Source organism: Lycorma delicatula, chromosome 5 (assembly GCF_047948215.1).
Source record: "Lycorma delicatula isolate Av1 chromosome 5, ASM4794821v1, whole genome shotgun sequence".
Taxonomy (NCBI): domain Eukaryota; kingdom Metazoa; phylum Arthropoda; class Insecta; order Hemiptera; family Fulgoridae; genus Lycorma; species Lycorma delicatula.
Window position 1 is genome coordinate 22,401,005 of NC_134459.1, and position 22,544 is coordinate 22,423,548.

General features: G+C 30.6%; 1 protein-coding gene across 1 annotated transcript; it reads right to left on the minus strand.

Annotated features, from left to right (window-relative positions):
- Window positions 1–1,682: 1,682 nt before the first annotated feature.
- LOC142324742 (uncharacterized) lies at window positions 1,683–22,233 on the minus strand. The gene is made up of 5 exons (XM_075365675.1): window positions 22,204–22,233; window positions 17,824–17,970; window positions 13,013–13,141; window positions 9,712–9,819; window positions 1,683–8,109 (listed from the first exon to the last, which is right to left on the minus strand). Exons 1-5 carry the CDS (start codon window positions 22,231–22,233, stop codon window positions 7,417–7,419), a joined length of 1,107 nt encoding a protein of 368 aa, XP_075221790.1. The 3' UTR covers window positions 1,683–7,416.
- Window positions 22,234–22,544: the final 311 nt, after the last annotated feature.

Below are 22,544 nucleotides of genomic sequence, written 5' to 3' on the forward strand. Positions count from 1 at the left end.
CTGATAGCGAGCTACTTTATTTCAAATTTGGTTTAACGGCAAAAGTAGAATTTACATTTTTTCACATTTGTTTGTTTGATGGCTCTAATTTGTGTATCACTACCAACCTTTGCAAAATCGATCTTTCAATTTCTGTTCCGAGTTGGATCCAAAGCCTCTTCAATTGTCCCCAGTCCAACAATGATGAAATAAATAGCCTCTTATTTTTCTTCTGTAGTAATCGACTTGTTTTATAAACTTCCAAGTCTCTATGGAGACAAAAGTCTCTATGGAGACAAAAGTCTCTATGGAGAACTAGCGAATCACACTTACAATATGACAGTAACCGGTCCTTTACTATCTATTCTCATTCTGATTACTGTAAAGAATTATTTTAATTACAATGTGTTTATTACACTCAGCTGGATAATCGGCATTCTTCTATATCTGTTTTTATTTAAATAAATTAGCATACACTGATGATCCGATTCATTATTATTTATTAAAAGATAACAAGTTTTAATTTGTGGCTGTTCTTGTTTATTTCTCGCCATCTTTTAAAAATATGTTCGACTTGCACAAAAGTGATGCTAGACTAAATACTATATATCTCTGTTTCCTTTCAAAACTGTCCCAAAAAAACTAAAAGAGCGTTTTTGCAAACCGATTCATAATAATATAATAATTTACAGGTCTTGAAAACAACCATATGTTTTAAGACTAAACTCTCATTATGTAATTTTTTTTCTGTTATTTTCATAACATACAAACAAAATTAATAGCGATCACATACTTCATTCTATAGCCCCGTATAAACCATCACCAAGCATTGGCAGAATGGAAGAATTATACTTTCTAATATACACATAACATCAAAAATATCCTTATTAGAGGTAGGTGGATTATTATACAATAATCCACCTATCTCTGCAACAGAACAGTATCTCAATTTAATAAAATTATTTTAGAAAGTGTAATTCACTTTCTTCATTTCTGGTTGAGAAAACTACCATTTCATCTGTATATTTATATCTATGGGGATATTTTCTTTCAACATGTAAAAATCTATAGATTTATAGAAAATTAGTTGAAATTGATTAAATCAATCTTACTTGGGATCACACAATCATGTGAAAAATCTTTTAGTAGAACAAGTAATGAAAGTACTGACTAATTTGTTGGATTTTCACTTAATGAAAAAAAACTACATCAAACCAATAAATCTAATAAAATCTTAAGGTAAACAGGCTATCTCAATAATGAATTTATTATAAAGTTATTATTTTGAACAATGAATCATGTATGTAATAATGAAATTACTCTTAAAAATATAATTGATAAAAAATAAATGGAATCAGAGCTGCTTTACTAACAGCTGTAGTGGAGGCCTGTACTTTGTAGCAAACCCTATAGAAATTCATCTCTTCTCAAATTCATTGTAATGAATGGGTAAATTTTTTAACCCTGCATATATATATATGCAGGGTGTCCCTGCCTATGGAGATATGGAGAAACTTTCAGGAAGTTTCTACTAGTGAAAATAATGGAAAAAAATATGATTTTTTTTCCATTAAACATAGCTAGATTTTGCCCTGATTTCAGCTCTATATCTGTGCTAAATAAGATTGTTTTCAATAATTTTTTAAAATTGAGAGCAATGTTTAATGAAATTAAAAATGAAGTAGTAATTGTGTAATAAACGTTTTAATATTTAATTTCTGGAACACTATTTTTTACAATTTACAACATTATCAATAATAAATAAATATATTAAAGCATACATGATATTCAATTATCAGTATAATTAATTTTTAAGGTCACCACACCAAACATCTCAAAGAAATAAACAGAAACTCATAATTAAATCCTAAATAAATATAACCAGTAATATTACATATTTTCATCAAATTCATGCAATAATAGCATTATTAACAAACTTGATAACTAATATTTTACTTAAGTCCAATCAAGTTTATGTATTATAGTAAAAATATCACAATTACGAGGGTTTTTTTTTCAAGGTCCGAGCGGTCACGAAATTAAAACCACAATGAAAATAAAAAAATTTTTTATTTGTAACAAGTACTTACATAGTTACGCTATTTCTCTACATAGTCTGCACTCCGATTTAGACATTTGTCGTAGCGTGGTACCAACTTTCCAATGCCCTCGTCATAGAATGGAGCCGCCTGTGTTTTCAGCCATGTTTCTACGCCAGTCTGCAGCTCAATGTCTGTGCCAAAATGTTGTCCTCCCCGCTGGCGTTTCATGAGAGCAAAGAGGTGAAAATCTGATGGAGCAGTGTCCGGGCTGTATGGTGGGTGATCAAACACTTCCCAACGAAAACACTGCAGGAGTTTGTTTGCTACAGCTGCAGTGTGCAGCCAAGCATTGTCATGGAGAAAGATAATGCCTGATGACAACATTCCTCTTCGCTTATTCTGAATCGCCCTTTGTAGATGTTGAGGAGTCACGCAGTATGAGGCTGCAGTGATGGTCATGCCACGATTCATGAATTCCACCAAGAGAACTCCATTCAGGTCCCAGAACACAGTAGCCATATACTTTCTGTTGGAGACGGTTCGCTTGAACTTCTTTAATTTTCTGGGAGAATGAGAATGCGAATACATACACTGTTTGGATTGTTCTTTTGTTTCTTCAGTTTCGAAATGGACCCGTGTCTCGTCGCCTGTGACAATTTTGTTCAAAAAATCTTCTTCATTGTGGTAGCGCTGGAGAAACTTTAGGGAGGCGTCTGTTCTCATTGTTTTGTGACGGTCGGACAGCATCTTGGGAACCCATCTCTCACACAGTTTGCGGTACTGAAGTCTCTCACTAACAACGGTGTAGAGAGCCGACCTTGAAATTTCAGGAAACGAATCACTCAATACAGAAATTGTAAACTGACGATTTTCTCGAATTGCCATATCCACTCACTCAATGAGAACATCGGTTGACAGTAGCTTCCTTCCCTGACCGCCTGCATCATGAAAATCTGTACAACCTGCTTTAAAGTTCCTGCACCATTGTCGCACTTTGCCGTAACTCATTGAAGTTTCACCGTACACATTACTTATTCGTCTATGAATTTCAGCTGCATTACACCCCTCAGCCTAAAGAAATCGAATTACCGCACGCACTTCACACTTGGCAGGAGATGCTATTCTTGTAGACATGTTTACTTGCCAGCTGCGTGTTCAGAACTAATCAAAGTGAAGTGGCGTGATTGAAGGCCATACTAGAGACGCTGCGCAACACATATGCGCAAAGAAGGTTCATCCGATTTTTGCGCGGGTTTTTATTTCGCGACCGATCGGACCTTGAAAAAAATAACCCTTGTAACTTATACATTACTTTAAACTGCCCCCTTTTACTAATAGCCTACATAAATTAATTAATATTCTAAAAATATCAATTTACAATTTTATTTTTTTTGTTAATACTATTATTATATAAAAACTTATTATATAGTCACAATTATTTTCATTAAGTTTTTATGAAAATAATTGTGTATATACAATAATTAATTAATTATTTTTTTATTAATTTATTAATTAATTTAAATTAATTAATATATTCTATATATTAATTAATTATAGCACGATGAACTGCCAACAGCAATTAAAGATAAAAAAAATAGAAATTATTATGAAAACTACTAAAATGCAAAAATGAATTTGAAAAATATTACTTGCAGAGGCAGTCAAATCAGCGTGAAAAAACATTTTTTAATTAGTTTATTTACAGAGGAGTTTCGACAATATAATTTTTACATTAATTAATGATTCTTAAATTAATTATAATTAACAAAATTCAATAAAAATTATTGTTTAATAGCAATTGAAACATTATATATTATAGTATCACATTTAAATCTACTAAATTTTTGGTTTGAACTCATCCAAGCACGTTATTATTTTACATACTACAATTTCGACATCCACAAGCAGCTGTAAACAAGCCTGTACTTGCTAAGACATTGGCCTATAGTTGCTTTAATTGTAAAAGTAAATTAACAAATATATCTGTCACTTTTTGAAGAAAAAATCTACAATCAGCTGTCATAAAACTCAAATAGCATTTACATAAATATAGTAAAACAGTACTTTTATCAAAATATAAAAAAATTATGCGATTCCAGCATTCATAAATTATCACAAAATTACTTTCCTTATTTAATAATAAAATAAATTCTGTTGCAAAAGAAAAAGAAAGCAAATATTCAAATTTGTTATCCGACAAAACCGCTCTTAAGCAGGATCTCAGTTTTGTACCTTTACAGTACAGCTAAACAAAAAATTGAAGGACTCTCAAAAAATCTTAACAGCAACAAATTATTAGAACAACAAACATCAGTTGAACCACTGTGAACCGACCTATAATTAATTACATTCTGTTCACCCGCATGAAATCTGAATGTCCCTCGGAAAACATTTGAAGCGGGTGTTTCTGTGGGCATATATCAATGAGACAGTGCTACTTTGGTCATGTAAATACAAAGTACCAATATATCCAGAGGATAAGGCGGTGGATATTTCATCTGGTGAACAGAGTGCAATTATAGGAGTTAGTTCACAAGGTACAACACTGTTTTTGTTGATCGATTGCACAGTGTCATAATGTTAGAATAAATAGTATCAGATCAGATTATTCTTAGTCTAAGAGCACATATTTTTTAATTACAAATATTGAAGGTAAAATAAATGTAAACCGCATCTGAAGGTAATAATATAAACTACATCCTTTACAACTAACCGATTGATTGTTCCATCACACCTGGAACGTCCAGACAGAGCATCCTGGAAACAGAAGGGTGTGAAGTAAGGATGAAATGGTAATGGCAGAGACATTTAATAAATAGGTTCTCATAGACTGAATGCGAGAAGCTGAATATAACTGTAATGTAAGGTGTTTGTATTTTTTAATAGCTGATATTTTTAATAATGTTAATGTAATTATTGTAGACTGGATTATTCGTAACGCTCAAGCTTTCATGGCAATTGTTCTTTAACATAGGACTGTGATGGAAATCCAGTAAAAAGGGTAGCTGTATCAAGCCCTAATTCTTTGAATTAGATACGAATGCTTGATGTTCTGAACCAAGGATGTAAATTATAGCATTATAATATATGATCTTTCAAATTCTATTGCAATTTCTCAGGGCAATAATCTTAATAATGATAATCTTGCGTAATACTATTTCAATATTTTATAGAACCTAACATGTTAAAGCACACTTAAAAACTTGTGTTTGTTCTTAGTTGATTAAACATGAAGATTTATGAGACACAGTAAAACACATAATCACATCAGTAAAACAGATAGTCAAATATAATTACTTTTTTATTGTTTTAAAAGGTGCTGCAAAAATAATTTTGTTTATTAAACATTAATGCGATCCAATGTAGATTCCCTGCATTAAACAATATTAACAAATGCAAATATAAATTTAATAACTTATTCAATAAATATCTTATGTTGTTACATGTTTTATTCGCTAAAAAAGTAAGAGCAGCATTCTTTATTAAAAAAAGTACATCCAAAAATAAAAAAGCCTTTATTTTGCCTATCATTGAAACTTGTCTATATACTAAACATTATTATTCATGAATATATTTTTTTATTAATGAAGATGTATTTTTATTTAAGTGAAACACACATCTACAAAATCAATTAAACTGGTAACACATGAACATTTAAAAAAAAATATTTATATGTAATAAAATTTAATACATATTATAAATTACATTGCATTAACAGGCAGAAGAATGTACCTGGGGATATAGATCAACAAATCATGTAAATTTAGTCAACACATAGTAGACAGTTGTACAAGGACCTAAAAAATCTTGAAATCACTGAATGTGTTGATCACTACTCAGTCGGCTCCAAGGGCTTCCAAATGCCGATTAATCATGTCAATGATTAAAAGGAACTGGGCACGTTTACACAGTCCACAGGTGAATGTTGTTGGGTGTTACGGCGTGTTATACAACTACGTCATACAGTGCGGTGAGCGTGTTGGCATCAGCTTTGCCAATTGACCTTCAAGTTAGAGTGAAAGAGCTTTGCTACGATGGTATGGGGAAGCGTGAGAACAAGGCTACTGTAATGGAGACATGGCATGAAAGATAGATGACTGGAAATGAAGCAGCCTGGACAAGGAGATGTATCACAGACTTAGACATATGGACAAAAAGGAAACGTGGCAATATAGATTTTTAAACGTCACAATTGCTCTACGGCCAAGGAATGTTTCAACATTACCTCAATTGATTTGGCAGACGGGACACTCCGTGCTGCATGTTTTGCAACAGAGGACACAGCGGAGCACATCATATTTATGTGTGCATAATGGCACCTTTGGCGGACATCGACAGATCAAGACCTGAAAACCTGGTGTCCTTCATGCTATCCTCAAAAGCGAACTGAAGGGCCTTTGACACGTATGCTATGAAGGTGTTACGCGGTAAGGGCGCTGAAGGGAGATGCCGTGGACTTTAGCGTAGGGAAGGGTGGACAGCCCAGCTGTGCCAGTATGCTTAGGTGAGCCGGTTCCGATGAGCAGCTGTGGTACTTTACTCTGCAAAGTACATAAATTATTTTTTTTGCAGTCTTTACCGTACCCGTAGCTGCCCAACTCACACTTTTTTTTCTATTATTAAATTCATTTTTTAATGATTTTTTCAATATACATTTAAAATTTGACTAATTTTTGAGATAAATTGTTTCAGTAATTTACACTGTAAAGTACAAAACAAAAAATAACAAAAATATAATAAGTTTTTTGCTGATCAACATCATGGTAACTAAAAGTAACAGATAAGAAATAAAAGCTAACTAAAGCAATTTTTAAAAATTTTAAAACAATTGGCACACACATAGAATTGCTGAACTTTTTCACAAAAACTAGCCTACATTATTTTGTCAAGTAAAAAGAAAACTATATTTCATAACTTGGTTTGCATAAAAACATTAAGATACATATATTTCAATTTAATAAAGAATATATGTATGATCAAAACTTAAAGGAAAACTAAAAGTAATACAGATAAGAAAACTAGAACAGAAAACAAACGTTACTAATATTTACTTGAAAAATATTTTGTCATTATTAGTCCAGTGTATTTGCAGAATGCCATCAAAGTACAGTACAGGAACATGATTGATGACAAGAACATTTAATAGCTCCAAGCTGGAATTTTTACACTATACAACTATCAGCAAAAGTAATTTTAAAAGTTGCACCAATATCTTCACGTAAACTTAAGTATAACTTATTTTGTACAATATTGAGAACGCACATAACCTCCGCCTTACAAACATAATCATTACAACAAAAAGAAGTAATTTTTTTAAGAAGTATAACTCTCATTAAAGATTTTTGACTAATGTTACAAACAAATTTTTTCTTTGGTGTGTAAATTAATATGCTTCTTAAAAATTAGAAAGATAATTAAAAGCCTTTTGGCAGAATTTACAGACATAATTTTTTTCTTTTGTATGAATATTAAGATGCTTCTTTAAACTAGAATAATGACTGAAAACCTTTTGGCAGAAGTTACAATCATAATTTTTCTCTTTTCTATGAATATTAAGATGCGTCTTTAAAGTAGAAGAATGACTGAAAACATTTTGGCAGAACTTACAAACATAATCTTTCTCTTTTGTATGAATATTAAGATGTTTCTTTAAATTAGAAGGTTGATAAAAAACCTTTTGGCAGAAGTTGCAAACATAATTTTTCTCTTTTGTATGAATATTTAAATGTAATTTTAAATTAGCACTTTGATTAAAAGTCTTCTGACAAAAGTTGCAAATATAATTTTTCTCTTCATTATGCATAAGGTGGGGTTTTAAATCGTTATCATGAATAAGAGACTTTTGACAAAAATTACTATTATTTTTTTTTTTACAATGAAAGTTAATGGGTCTCTTTAAATAACATTTACATCGGAATCTTTCATCGCAATATTCACAAACCAATTTCTTCCCATTCTGGAAAAATAACACGTTTTCACTACTTATATTCTCCACTAAATTTTCTTCTGTTGTTACATCACCATATGCACACTTACATTCATTGGATATTTTGATACTTCCCTTGATGCTTCCTTTATCGATAGTAACCTGTAAAATCAAAAATAATTAATAATTACAATTGCAAATGAAAGAGACAAATCAAAAATCAATGTCCGATTATGACGGAATAAAATTGGCACCATCAGTCAGTTTTTTCATGGAGCCCACTGTTTGAAGGCAAACGTACCTTGAAAACTTTGTTGTTCCTCAGATTCCTGCAGGATACAGTTTCCAACAAGATAGTGTTTCACCACACTTTTATTGAGATGTTACCATGTTTCTGAACAAGGCTTCCCTGGATGTTGGATCAGATGAGAGGTCCAACTGCATAGCCAACTAGATCTCCCACATATCAGTCTTTTGGACTTTTTTGTTTGGGATTATATTACAAGTTGTAACAAAGAAAAGTTTGAGATTTGTACAATTTAAAACAAAAAATTGCTGTAGGCAATATATACATATATATAATTAAGTAAAGAATAATTAAAACATTATTTTTTGATTAACTATTATTCATTTATGAATTAATTTTTAATTATTTATTAAGTTTATCTGGTAATAGATTGTTTAGCATGTTACTAGCAAAGATAAGGTACCTTATTATTGGTTTTTTGTATGTTTAACTTTTGTTTTAATGCTGTGTTTACTGGTACGTTTAATCAATAATGGAGAAACCTAAAACCCATATTTTTAACAAGAATGGATGACTTCAGACCTAATGCTTTGGGTCAGTAACACTGTATCTCAACATAACATAAAAAAAACCACATTTTTAATCATAACATAAATACCAGTGAACCAATTTTTATTTTATTTGTACAAAATTACTTGTCATGCAAAGGGGCTTCCAATGAGGTATCACAACCTACATTGTCTATTTAAAAAAAATAAGTTTTCAACTCCTAAAAATTTTGAGAATACTTAAGAGCAAAATTTTGTGTTGGTAATTTGAAAAATAATTTTCAAAGTTTTAATCTACAGTTATAATCATAATTTCAAATGGTTTAAGAAGTAATGTCAATAACTTTATAGTTAGTTTGTTGGACTGGATTTTTATAAAGTACAACCTAAATGGTTTTCACACTTACTGAGCGAAGGGGAGGGTTGGATTTCTTTTCACCAAAATTCATTATATTTTTCAGTTTGTCGATTAATGTAATTAAATGTTACTATTGTCATTTAAGATTTTTGAATTGGAATAGGTATGGTGGAGAGGGCGAGTTCCACCCCTTTGAAAATAATTTTAAAAAGGTTCCCTCCGAGAATGGCATACATGACTGCAATCAGAAATATGATGGAACTGATAGCTATTGAATAATAAATGTGGTAGCTTTTTACACCGACCTCTGTAAAACTAATTATACAAGCAAATTTCTACATAATGTACTTTTTGTACCGTTATTACTATATCTCCTTTTTCTTTTATTGTACATACGTTCCAAATTTCTGCTTAATTTTACTGAAATACATTTACTTTTTATCTTTAATTTTTTTACTTAATGTTTTACACATTTAACATTAGAATGATATGTACAGTATATATGATAAACCTTTTTTAAATTATCCTTTTCGATTATCCTGATTTGGCCTAGCAAACAGATTCATCTGGATAATTGGTGTTTCACTGTATGAAAAATCGAATACCCTTACCACTTCATTTTCAACTAAATTGGTCTCTTCAATTGTTAAAGGATCTTTTTCGATGTCACCATTACTAATATCAAGCAGTTCCTCTTCCAGTTGTAGTAAATCTACTTGCTGTAACAAAGAGCAAAACATAAATGCTTTTATCGCAATTACAAAGTTCCATAAGCTTCAAAAACAATATAAATCTACTTTAAAATTAAGTAATGAAATTGAATCAGTGTGTCATAAATGATAGTGAAGCGGCAAGATAAATGAGATGTCTTGTGTTAGACAACTAAACATAAATTAGAATGCATAGAATAGTAAGGAAAGAAAGAAGGCAATGCTTCCAAACGTTGTCAATGATTATATATTTATGGACAGAGTTGATAGGATGGATCAAATGCTGAGCACACACCCACTCGAAAGAAAAGACAATAATGGTTGATATAAAAGCAGTTCTGCCAACTTTTAAATATCACTATGTTCAATGCTCTGTTTTACAAAAGAAAAGTGGTGGCAAATACAATCCTCTTCAATTCAGAGAGCAAATTACTAAAATGCATCAATTCTTATAAACAAAAAAATATATTGTTAAAGACTGAGATCAATTAAAATTTAAATTTATTATCTTAGAAAAAGAATAAAAATAATTAAACATAATAATACTATAACAAATGACTGCCCATACTCATTATTAAAATTCAACATTCTAGATTTAGTAATGTGACGAAGAAACAAGAATATGATGATGAAGTAAATAATATTTATATTGTGTTGTACACTTTTATGCTTAGTATATTGTCGCATGTTTTGTGGCTCGATCAGAATATTGAGAGGTTGACAATTTAGAATGTTTATATAATTACAACTTACTCGTTTAAAATGTTCATAATTATAATCAGACAAATTAATAAAATAATAAGTGACAATAATAAAACAATTAATGAACACAATTATTAATATAGTAATTACAACCACAATAATAATCAGGATAATAGTAGTAAATGATAATAGTACGTGTCACTAACAAATCCAAATAAATAATGTAATCAACAAAGAATAAAAATCAAAATATTACACATCAAATAGTCATAAGTGTCAATACAGATTATATACATAGGACAGAGTTCAAAAAATCGTTCAGAATTTATTCCAGGCAGAAAAAACAAAACTAGAATCAACTCATTAACAAAAGAAACTGCTAGTTTTAACCCTTTTTAAACACTTTGTCTTATATTAACAAACGATTTTATAAATTTCACTTGCAAATACCCTTGCTATCTACCTAAAGTTTATCGCATTATTTCTTCCACTTATACACTTATAGTTTTACTATAACTCACCGATAGTATTTCTTGTTTACTGGAATTACTCGTGGCATCATCTTAGTCTTATCGAACTGGATTCAAGACTCTCCTTGCTGGACTGACGTCTTGCACTCCCATCTCGCAGACACACCTGTGACTCTCATTCGCTGGACTGGTTTGCAAAACTCCACCGAACTCACACAACTCGCAGCCTCTCCTTGCTGAACTGCCCTTGTGGGACTGACGTCGTAACACCTTGCAGACTGATTCTAATAGAACTCTCTTTTAGCCGGTCTTACTGAGCTATTTATACTTCTAGCCTCTTTACCTACCAGACTGGACCGAACTCATAGTGTGAAAACAGTTGTTCAAGGCTTTTGTTCCCATGAATTCCAAACCTGGCCTCTTCTCACCATAAAACAGGTGTTCACTGCATGTTAACAGGCAGTATAACAAAGGATAATTGTTAAACGACCATACTTTACAAAAAGTTTCTCCTTTTTGTCCCTTTCTGGATTCCTGCAATTGTACTTAACATTACTTTTATAATCGGTAGCAATCCTTTACTCAGCCTCACTATACCGGTCTTGTTACAATATGGTATAAATTGGAGTAAAAAAATACTGTTATATCTGTTATGTTGTTAACACTATTTTGTAACAACTTAAATAATACAAAAACATGTTAAATAATCTTAGTATTAATGTTATGACTATAATTATAAATTTACCCTTAAGTTTGCCTTCCTTAGTTTTGATTAGCTCTGTTATAGGATTTTGTACAGACTGACAATGCAGCATCCCATGAAAGTCAAATTTTCATATTAGGTTTTTAGGGTTCTGTTATTATGTTTGGTGATTATTTTTTTGTTATTTGAGGTTATTTGGCACAGTGGTAAGAATGTTGGTGATTAATTGAATTCAGACTAGGCAACTTAAAAAAAAAGTAATACATTATTTGAAAAATTTAAACACTATTGAAATAAATCTTTGCTTCAATAAGACATTTTTTATTGATCTTTATTTTACTGGGTTTTTCAACTGACTTTTCTGCAATTCATTTTAAAAAAACACATATGACACTTAAGCAGGATGACTGAATATGATAAACTCCCTAAGAAAATTTTCAACATCATCAAGCCAAGAAAATTAAAGTCAATTTGGATGAAAGAAACACAAGACAACCTGAAACGACTCCAAATCTCAGAAGAAGAAATCAAGCACAGAAGAAAATTTAGGGATGAAATTAGAAATAGGAAGATTGAACAAGTGCAAAAACGACAAGCAATAGGAAGATAGACTGAGGAGAGGAAGAAGAAACATAGTGAACAGATGAAGAGGTTTTATAAAGAGAAGGAAGTAGAGCCATGATGGTTAAGTTCACATGCTCTCCTAAAAGGTAATAATCAGAAATAATAATAATAATAATAAAAATAATACATATGAGTTAAGAAATGGATTGGATGTAATCCAAAATTTACATACTAGATAATAATAATAGTAATGAAAAGATAATACATTGGGACACCAATTTTCCAGATGATAACTGGACTGCTTAAAATCCAGACAAAGGAACTTAAAACTAGTACATTATTTGAAAAATTTAATTACTATTCAAGCAAATCCTTGCTTTAATACCACTTATTTTTATCAATATTTATACTGGATTTTTTAACTGCCTTTTTTGCAATTAATTTAGCAAAAATATATAACTGGCCTTTGTAGAACTAATTATAAAAGTAAATTTTTATACTATTTTTTGTACCATATTACTATACATCTTTTTTCTTACGTTGAACACTGTATTTTCATTTTCCAAATTTCTTCTTTAATATGTTTACTTTTCCATTTAATTTTTTTTTTTTGCTTATGTCTTACCCATTAAATATAAAATTATAAGTGCAGTTTATATGATAAAACTTTTTTAAATTACTCTTTTCAATTATCCAGATTTGGCTTTGCCAGGTCTATCTGGATAATTGGTGTTCCACTGTATGTAAAATCTCACACTCTTACCGCTTTATTTTCAACTTTTAAATTTTCTGATTTAACTAAGTCAGTCTCTTCAACTGCTAAAGGATCTTTGTCAATATCACAGTTACTAACATCAAGCAGTTCCTCTTCCAGCTGCAGTAAATCTACTTGCTGTAACAAAAAGCAAAATATGAATGCATGAAAGTAAATATGTTTATGACTGTTTATATAATTTATGAAATAAAAATAAATCGCACCTTTAAATCGCTTAACACTTACATAAATAGTGCAGCCACAGTTACATTATTACTATTATTATTAGGTGACGTTAAGATGCCAGGTTTTGCTACGTGTTATCAAAAAATACTGCTACTCACCTTACAGATTCTTTAAAAATAGTAATCTTTTACAATCAAATAATTGATAAAACTCTTGAGGTAATTCTCATGATTTTGTTTTTTCTAATCTTACTCATATTAATGTTAATATTGCCTATGCTGAAATTTTTTTATCATGATAAATATCATTTACCTTAGAGATAACGTCATCTAAGATTTTGAATTCTAATTTTATACCTCATAAAATCTTACCAGATATAAAAATATTAATTTTGTAATATTCAAGATTTACTAAATGAGAGTTTGATTGTAAATAATACTTATTTTTTTATATTGCCACATAACCTTGAAGTTTGTACATGGAACATGGAAACTGAATTTTGTAGCATAAAAGAAATGCCATGCCTGAAAGGGATTTGATATTAACCACAGATAAACAAATTTTTTTAAGGAATTGCAGTTATGTATTAACAATATTGTTGATTATCATGTACCAAAAATATTTATAAAAAAACTTAATTTTCAAAGTGGTTATCACAGCGGATAACTTATTATCACAATTATTAATAATAAAAACTTCCATAAGATTCAAAAACAATATAGATCTACTTATAATTAAGAATTATTTAAGAACAAAGTATATGTAATATTGTTAGTCACAAAGATTTTTTAATTATACTGTTTCGTTGAGAAATCTTTATCCAACGATTCAAAATACAAATTACCCAGCCCTTTGCTTGAGGATAAAAATGGAAAATTAGCCTTAACGCCAAAGACAATTGAAAAATTATAGAAGTACATCAAAAGATTATTAAATTACCACAAACTCGAGGTAAGATTTCAATTCCAAAATCCAGCAACATGAAAAAAAACAACCACCCACCAGATGACAGATAGATGATCGCATTCACGATGATAGTCTACTTCACGACACTAGCAAGCACTATGTTGTTTGTGTCTAGTGGGCCTGTTACCACCACACAACTCGCATGCTAATTGGCCGATATGATGTTATATCATTAGGTGGTTTACCTAGTTTGGTTGGTTTCAGCTATTTTCCATAGATCCAGAAAATATTCAAGTTTGAGAATAGATGTAAAGCAATAATAATTATAAATAGCTACACAAGTACTTTATGACAAGTGAAGTCACCATTGTATGTAGTTTATGAATTAGATGGTATGCAAACGATGAAGATATTGGGGGATTTTAATAGTTTAATTATAAAAATGTTAGCATCTAATTTTACAAAGCAGCAAAATATATTTGTTCTGAATGAATACATAAAGTTGTTAAAAAAATCTATTAGCATTAAAAACAGCTGTTGGGTTGTGTATGAGATTTCCACTCGTATTTCTTATTTATATATTTACATTTACATTTATATACTCATGCTAGCTATCTGTAATTTTTTTAAACAACTTTCAAATTAAAAGATTTTTTGGAAGAACTTCAAATTAATTCACCTCAACAAAGCAGTACTTGTTGATAACACTTCCTATCTATATCAATACTATTATACAAAGAGGAAGAGCGTTTTTGTTTGTTCAGGATAAACAGAAAAACTACTCTATCAATCGCAACCAAATTTTTACCCGTGTTTCTCAGCATATTGAGGTTTTTTGATATCTTTCTGTTGCAGAAAAAATATGCATATGAGTATATGTATGTAGTATTGGAGATTTGCCAGTTGAAGCACAAACTTTAATGAATTGAATTAATGAACTGTGACTCTGTATCACTGTTTGAGCTGGGTTTGAACTGATGATTCGTATCAGTCAACTGAATAACATTACAAATACGAATAATATTAAATAATTTAAAAAATTTCTGTTTAACAATAATAATAAGTCTTCCTGTGGAGACTGCGTATGAGGCTAGAGTGGTGAGTTATACATGCACGTCGTGGGAAACTAGACCGATCATTAACATTAACGGGTAACAACAATCAGGGTGCCCCTAGGGCGCTGTTTTGGGAGGTGCAATGTGGTGCTCTTGTAACATCTCTGCAAACAATTGTTCGATTTTCAAAATTCAAACAGGGTATTTTTTAGAAGGTTAAAAGCTAACTTTTGCATGAATCAGGTACACTCTCCAGATCATGATTGTTTGGAAATGTACATATATATATATATATATATATATATATATATATATATAAATAGTTTGTTTGTTAACGCATCATGCAAGAACCAAATGACCGATTATTTTCGAATTTGCAGGATAAACTCGTGTTATCCCAGAGAAGGTTTTAATCCTTCAACCGAGTCTGTAGCTCCCAGGGTGGGTGAAGTTGTGGATTAAAGATATTCATTAAGGAAAATATAGATTAATCCTTTTACTTCACTACTATATTTCTGTTGCCATTGCAAAGAAATAAGTTATGAATTTTTTGTCGTCAAAGGTATATGTACTTTAGTTACCAGTTTTTATTATTCTCTATTTTGTAATTTAGTTTCTTTTTCAGGTTTCTGTAAAGCAAGAATAATATAATTATTATTTATCAGTGTTATTCTCACAACCATGAGGATAACATACAATGCGAGGGGGGTCTAGGAGGTGGAGCCCTCTGGGTGGATGGCAACCTAAGCAAACTTTGCGGTGTCCAAGGTGCCAGTCCAGGAAAATTGGGAATGGCTAGCGAAGCAACATCTGCAGCCATGGGGTAGGCTAAGAATCATCTGGACTTATCTGAGCCCTGAAGGGTACAGATTCTGGTTAGACAGCTTAGTATTTTATACGAGACCTAACATGTGCTTAATCCCTATTTGGGCAACTAAGTTAGAGGATCATGGGTTTTTTATACAGAAATTAAAAAAACCTTTAAATGAACATTTTTGAACATACATTTTTTATAACGTTATAATGCTATACAAATATAAAACCCTCTACACTACCGTATTTTTAAAATTGCACTAACGATAACTGAAGGTGAACGTTCACAATAAAAAAGTGAAAGCAGACAAAATCACCCAGAAATTAAATTACAAGGTAGCAGGTGATAACTTGACTGCAGCAGAATTACAGGAAGAATCATGAAAAAAAAACAAGAGAAAACTGAAGAACTTGCTAGAAGAGATATAGAAAACTGAACAAAATCTCACAAGACTGGAAAAATGCATTAATACGTAAACTACACAAATAAGAAGATGAAACGTAAGTAAACAACAACAAATGAATTTCCTTCTTACCTGTGACAAATAAAATCCTTTGAAATAGAACTGAATTAATATAGACTTAACAACTGGGAGAATATGAAGAAGGATTCAGAAAAGTAAGATCATGTGCAGAGCAAATTTTGAACCTTTAAACAATAAGGGAAAAATTACAAGGTATGAAAAGTAAGTAATTGTCTTTGTAGATTCAAAAAGGTATACAACTCAATCTACAGAACTTCCTTATTCAAAGTTCCTAGAAGAATTTGGTGTGGATCCCAACACAATTAACATTACTGAACAGACTCTTACAATTACAAAGTCAGAACTAAAATTCATAACAGAAGTGTCTTCATAAGGGAAGAATTCGAAATTAAAACAGAAATAAGATGAGGGAGTGGTTTAGCATCGATTCTCTTTATCTATGACTTACAGAAAGTAGTAAAAGAGTGGGAAAATAAGATGTAAAAAGTTGGAACACACCACTAAATAAAATTGAGTCTGAAACTGAAAGGAATTGTAATAACTGCTTAGCCTTTCCTGAAAATATTACAATTTTCTTTCAGAACCTTAAAAAGGCAGCAGAACAAGTAAACAACCTAAAATAATTTGCAGGGGAAATAAGGTTAAAAATTTCTTTGAAAAATGCAGAATTCATGACCAACCAAGATTCTCCCGAGTCCCTAAAAACGAAATATGGAAAATCAATAAGTTAACAAATTTAAATATACGGGAGAAATAATCCAAATTAATGATTTGGATAAAAAAGCCAATCAAACAAGAAAGAGAAAAATAAAATTAGCCTACCAACAAAGGATATTTTCAAGAAGAACATCTCAGTAGGTGCCAAAATCAGACACTAAAATACAGTAATCAAACAGGAGGACCTGTTTGCATCATCAGATGCATCTTCAGTTTGAAATCAGATAAAATAAATCAAATAGAAAAATATTGTAAAAACTTGAGAAAGACTCTAGAACCAATAAGAATTCAAGAAAATGGATGCAAATTTAGAAGTAACAAAACCATTTACATATACAATGAAACCGAGAAAATGTCAATTTCATCAGAAAAAGGAGAGCCAAATCTTTTTTCAGTCTCACAAAACAGATTTTCAACCACATTTAAAGAAAAAATGAATGGAAATCAACACAGTTCAGTGGTTGTAAAGAAAAATAGAAATATTTTTTCAATACAGAACAATATTCAGAAAACCAGTAAAGATTTCACAGAAAGCAAGAAAAAAGAAACTACATTTGCTGAGAAGAGAGAAGGGAAAAAAAACAAAAAATGAAGAACTGTTGGAAAACCAGGAAAGAAAACATGCAGAAGAGAAATAAAAAAAAAGAAAAGAGCTTACATACTCATGCGATATGTTAGTTTCAGTCAGTGGTAACAGAAGCCATATCATTTGTGCCGCATTATCCTGTTCAGTCACTAATTTAATATTTTTATTAAGAAGCACAGCTTCATTAGTAAAAGTATTATTTACAGGCCCATTCATTATCTGTAAAGAAAAACAAAATTAAAATAAAAACCATCATAAAAATTAAAAAAAATTATAATAAAAATACCTTTGACTCTCTTTTACACCTCTCTTATAATTCCTTAATGATTTTTGTTTGTCTATGTTTTATGGTGGCTTGAGTGATGTTATATTTGATACTGATGCAAGCTTTCTCAATGAAAAACTTAAGAACGCAAGAACAGATGAATAATATTAACAGATGATGATACATGATTCTTTGATTTGTGGTAATGTATGTTATTTTTATTCTTTAAATATATTTTTTAAGAATTTTTTTCTGCCACTGCTAAGTTTTCTATTTGTTTTCATTTAGCTCCAGATTCAGTTTGTGTGTTTTGTTTTTTATTAAACTAAATTTCTGTTTAATTTTAATAAATGTTATTTACATTCATTTCATCAGAAGTAAATTCTCTACAAACTAGAAATTTGTAAATGTTTATTGGTAAATTAACAAAGTTTATATTCAAAACCTAAAAAAGTTATTTTATTCCTAACCTAATTCTAGTATTTTCCAGCACAACGTTTAATGTTTTGATTTATTTTTAAATGATTTATAGTAATAATGCTGATTTTGGCAAAGATTCTCATGAAAACACTCAATACAGATCAGAATTTGACAAACCAATTGTAAATGACAAGACAAAAAATTAGAGGTTTGTAGAGCGATTCGGAGGAAAGTTATGATAGAATTATGAATGTCTGATTCTGTCAGTAATTCGGCTGGCGTAAGTAGCAGCAGCGATATTCAGATTTCTTTTATTCCAGGTCAAACTGAGAATATCTGAGAGTGTACACTGTTTGAACCTCCAATGCTCCAATGTTTACAACAATGCATTATACAGTGATAACAATGGAGGAGATAATGAATCTAATCTAACTTAATCTAATAACTTTGATATACGTGATATTTTATTCCAATGCCTTTGCACTATTAATTAATGATTAAAAATAACAGCAAAGGTACCGATGCCAATCCCCAAGAAGTGTATTATGCACTTTTCATCAATCATGCATTTTCAATTTCTTAGGGTAATGAGACAAATCATTATGCAAAACAAAAGATTGAATTTCAAAGGAGAAAAAGAGCAATCCATAATTATGATAAAGCTCTAGATTGAAAAAATGGAATACACCTGATATAAATGAAACGGAAAGATTTGTGGAAAATTTTGTGGATGGGTCTTGGTAAAATGCCAAGTGTATAGCAAATCTGTTGTATCTAACCGGGTTAGTAAGCTAACATATTTGAGATTCTTCTGAGAATGTTCCACGCTTCAAATAATGGAAATGCACCATACAATGAAGAAACTGTACAAAGTTCAACAACTCATAGACTAGCTTCTCCCAAAGTTTCAAAATGCAATCAATCCTCCAGGAAGAGATGTGAATCGATGAAAAATAATTCTTTTCAGGGGACAGCTTGTCTTTCATCAATACTCTCCCAAAAAAGAAGACATCAGCACACAGGAAATGTTCAAATTATGCCTTGTCTGTGGCTACATGTGGAATCTCATGATATATGCTGGAAAAGAACCAATTTCCGGCAAAGGGGTTCCAGAAAACTATGTGTTGGAGCTTGCTGGACCATTACTTGAAGCTGGATGAACACTATTGTGAAAATTGGTATACATTTTGTTGGCTTCTCAGTTAGTTGATTTTTATACAGATCTTTTTGGTACATTAATGGCTAATCAAAAAGGAAATACAACATAATTAACAGAAACCAAACTGAAAAAAGGTGAAGTAGTTACAGCCCAATATTCAGGTAAAAAAAAAATATATATATATATATTGAAATAGAAGAATAACGTAAATGTGTTGATGATTTCAATAAAACACAGAGACAAAATGGTAACAAAACAGAAGAGAGGGAAGGACATCATGAAACCCAAGGTGGTACACCTTGACTACTTGCAGAGACTACACTCTGCAAAAGAATTTATTGATTTATCTGACCAAATGAGCATATATTCCACCAGCCATCGACATTCAATCAAGTGGTATCAAAAAATAATTTTTGAAATACTGTTTGGAACTTCAATTGTCAATGGTTTTCATACAACCTTGTTATCAAACAACAAAAACTTCCAATGAAAATCCTAATATTTAGGGAAGAATTGATTTTACCTTTTTTTACAGAGGTTTGACAATAATGCATAAACTGAAGTCAGTCAAGATGAATTTACAAAAGAGACTGCAACAGTACATAGACTGATCAACATTGAAGGTAAGAAGTCAACAGCAAGACAGAGGTGCAGTGATTGCTACGAAATGGAGAAGCTGACAGAAGACAGAGAAACCTCAGAAAAAACTACCAAAAGGGTGACAACAAAATGATGTGTGTGATGCCTTCTTTTGTCTCGATTGCTTCAGCTGTTGACTGATTTTGTTATGTTATAAAACCTTCAATAGAAACTTTGTTGTTCATGATTTTGTGTAAAAATGTTCTGTATTTAATTATTAGAACAAAATTGGTAATGAAATAACAGAAATGATGAACAGAATTGACAATGTTAAATGTAAATGATGTAATGTGTTTTCTGTAAATAGTTTTTTATAGCACAGTATGATGTAAGTAATAATAACAGCAGTTAAGATATGTAAATAGGTAGTTTCTTTAAGAGTTATAAATATAACTTTTTTTTATACAAGAATACTTTGTAAATAATATTAAAATTAATCATGTGGCTCCTCTAGGCTTACACGGATCTCGCATCAAAAACTGAATAACATTAGGAGGCTCGTGTGAGCTGCATGTGGCTCAAACCAGTATAAATGTGCATGTCTGTTACACTTTTAATAAATATTACATTTAAATGACTTTTGAAAAAACAGAACATCTCATTGCCCTGATGTCAGTTTCATGCATATGCCCGACGTTAACAGAGTACAACTAATAACTTCTGCCGTCAATGTTACATAGAATTTTAATAATTAAAAATAAAACAGTAGAATTATGCAGAAGCAACTTAGATGCGGTATAACTAATGTTATAAACGATTTAATCATATAAATTAAGATAAAAACCTTATAAAAGAATACAATAAAATATTAGCAGACAGGTCAGTTTCAACTGATTACAATTATGTTAAAAAAATGAGTGTAATTTTAGAATAAATGTATTTTTTTTTTACCAAGCCTACACTAATAAAGGTTCAAAATCTTTTACCAAAAATGGGTAAATACTACATGATAATTAATCAGATTTAACAGAATTCAAAAAATGAACAACACAAGTTTGTTTAGATATATGAGTATTAATAAACACATTTATGGAACCTTTATTTATAATATTATTATCATGTTTGTGAAACAGATTCATAATATCGGTGTGTACACCTTTGTTTATTCATATCTTAGTTCGACATTATGTTCGACATTACCTTGCTTACCATAATGTCATACATTTTAAACTGTGTATACATAATTTTATAAAAAAAATAAATTTAATAAATAAATAATTAAACTTTAATTAAGGCCACGTGACCCTTAAGTCTGCTAGCATTCATCAGGAAATGATAGCACTCACTTTACCGATAACATATTTATTCAATTCATCTTCATTTCTAACAACAAATTTTATGTTACATATTAAAAGTTAATAACTATGAAAAACTAATTATAAAGGGGTATTAATTTGATGCTACTTAATTACAGAGGCTTTTTAATAGAATTGATAGTTTGCGATGCTATTAAGTAGAGATACTTATTTAGTTAGTTATAAAGACGTTTTTATTCTGTCTTTGTGTTTATTTGTTCCTTTGTTGAGTGTCAAAACAAACAGTTTTTTGTAATCGATGACAGTTTACTTTAGAGTTTTACAAGACATAGTAGGCGAGCGGGCAAAACAGACATGTGGGTTTTTCCTTTATATTGTGAATATGAGTACATGGTTATCAAGCGAAGCTGTGTTTTGTTTTTTTTTCTACTTCTAATAGGCAATCTATGGAATATTTACTGATATCAAAAAACTGGTGAATGGAACATAGCAAATGGAGAGGCCAAGAAAAGAATTATTCTTTCTCTAGACAGAAATTTTTTTTGCACAGATAGTTACATCACTGCCCACAAAATACGGTTGAAATTTTTGACATTCCTCTTGCAAAGTACAATGAACTTCAAATGAGATGACATTCTTTGGCAAAACAATATATCATAATGACATGTGCAGGGCTTTTACAAATATAACCTCAAGAATTTCTCCCCATTTACATCACATGGCATGACTTGCCATAACGACATGGTCTAAAATTGCAGGAACGACTTTTAAACTATGAATCGAGGTTAAAATGAACGATACATCTTTAACTCAAGGTCGATTCTCAACCCAAAAAGTGTGCTTCTAGATCTAATTCTACAAAGGAGAGTCATACTAATGCTAATCACAACGGTAAGAAATGTTTTTCTTGTGGAAAATTAGGCCATCTCTAAAAGCCGTTAAGTGGGACTTATCTGTTGTAAATGCCAGTTAAAGGGCCATAAATCAAGTGAATGGCCATCTAATAGCACTGTGATACAGTTGTATCAGGCTTGGAAAAATTAATCTAAGTGTT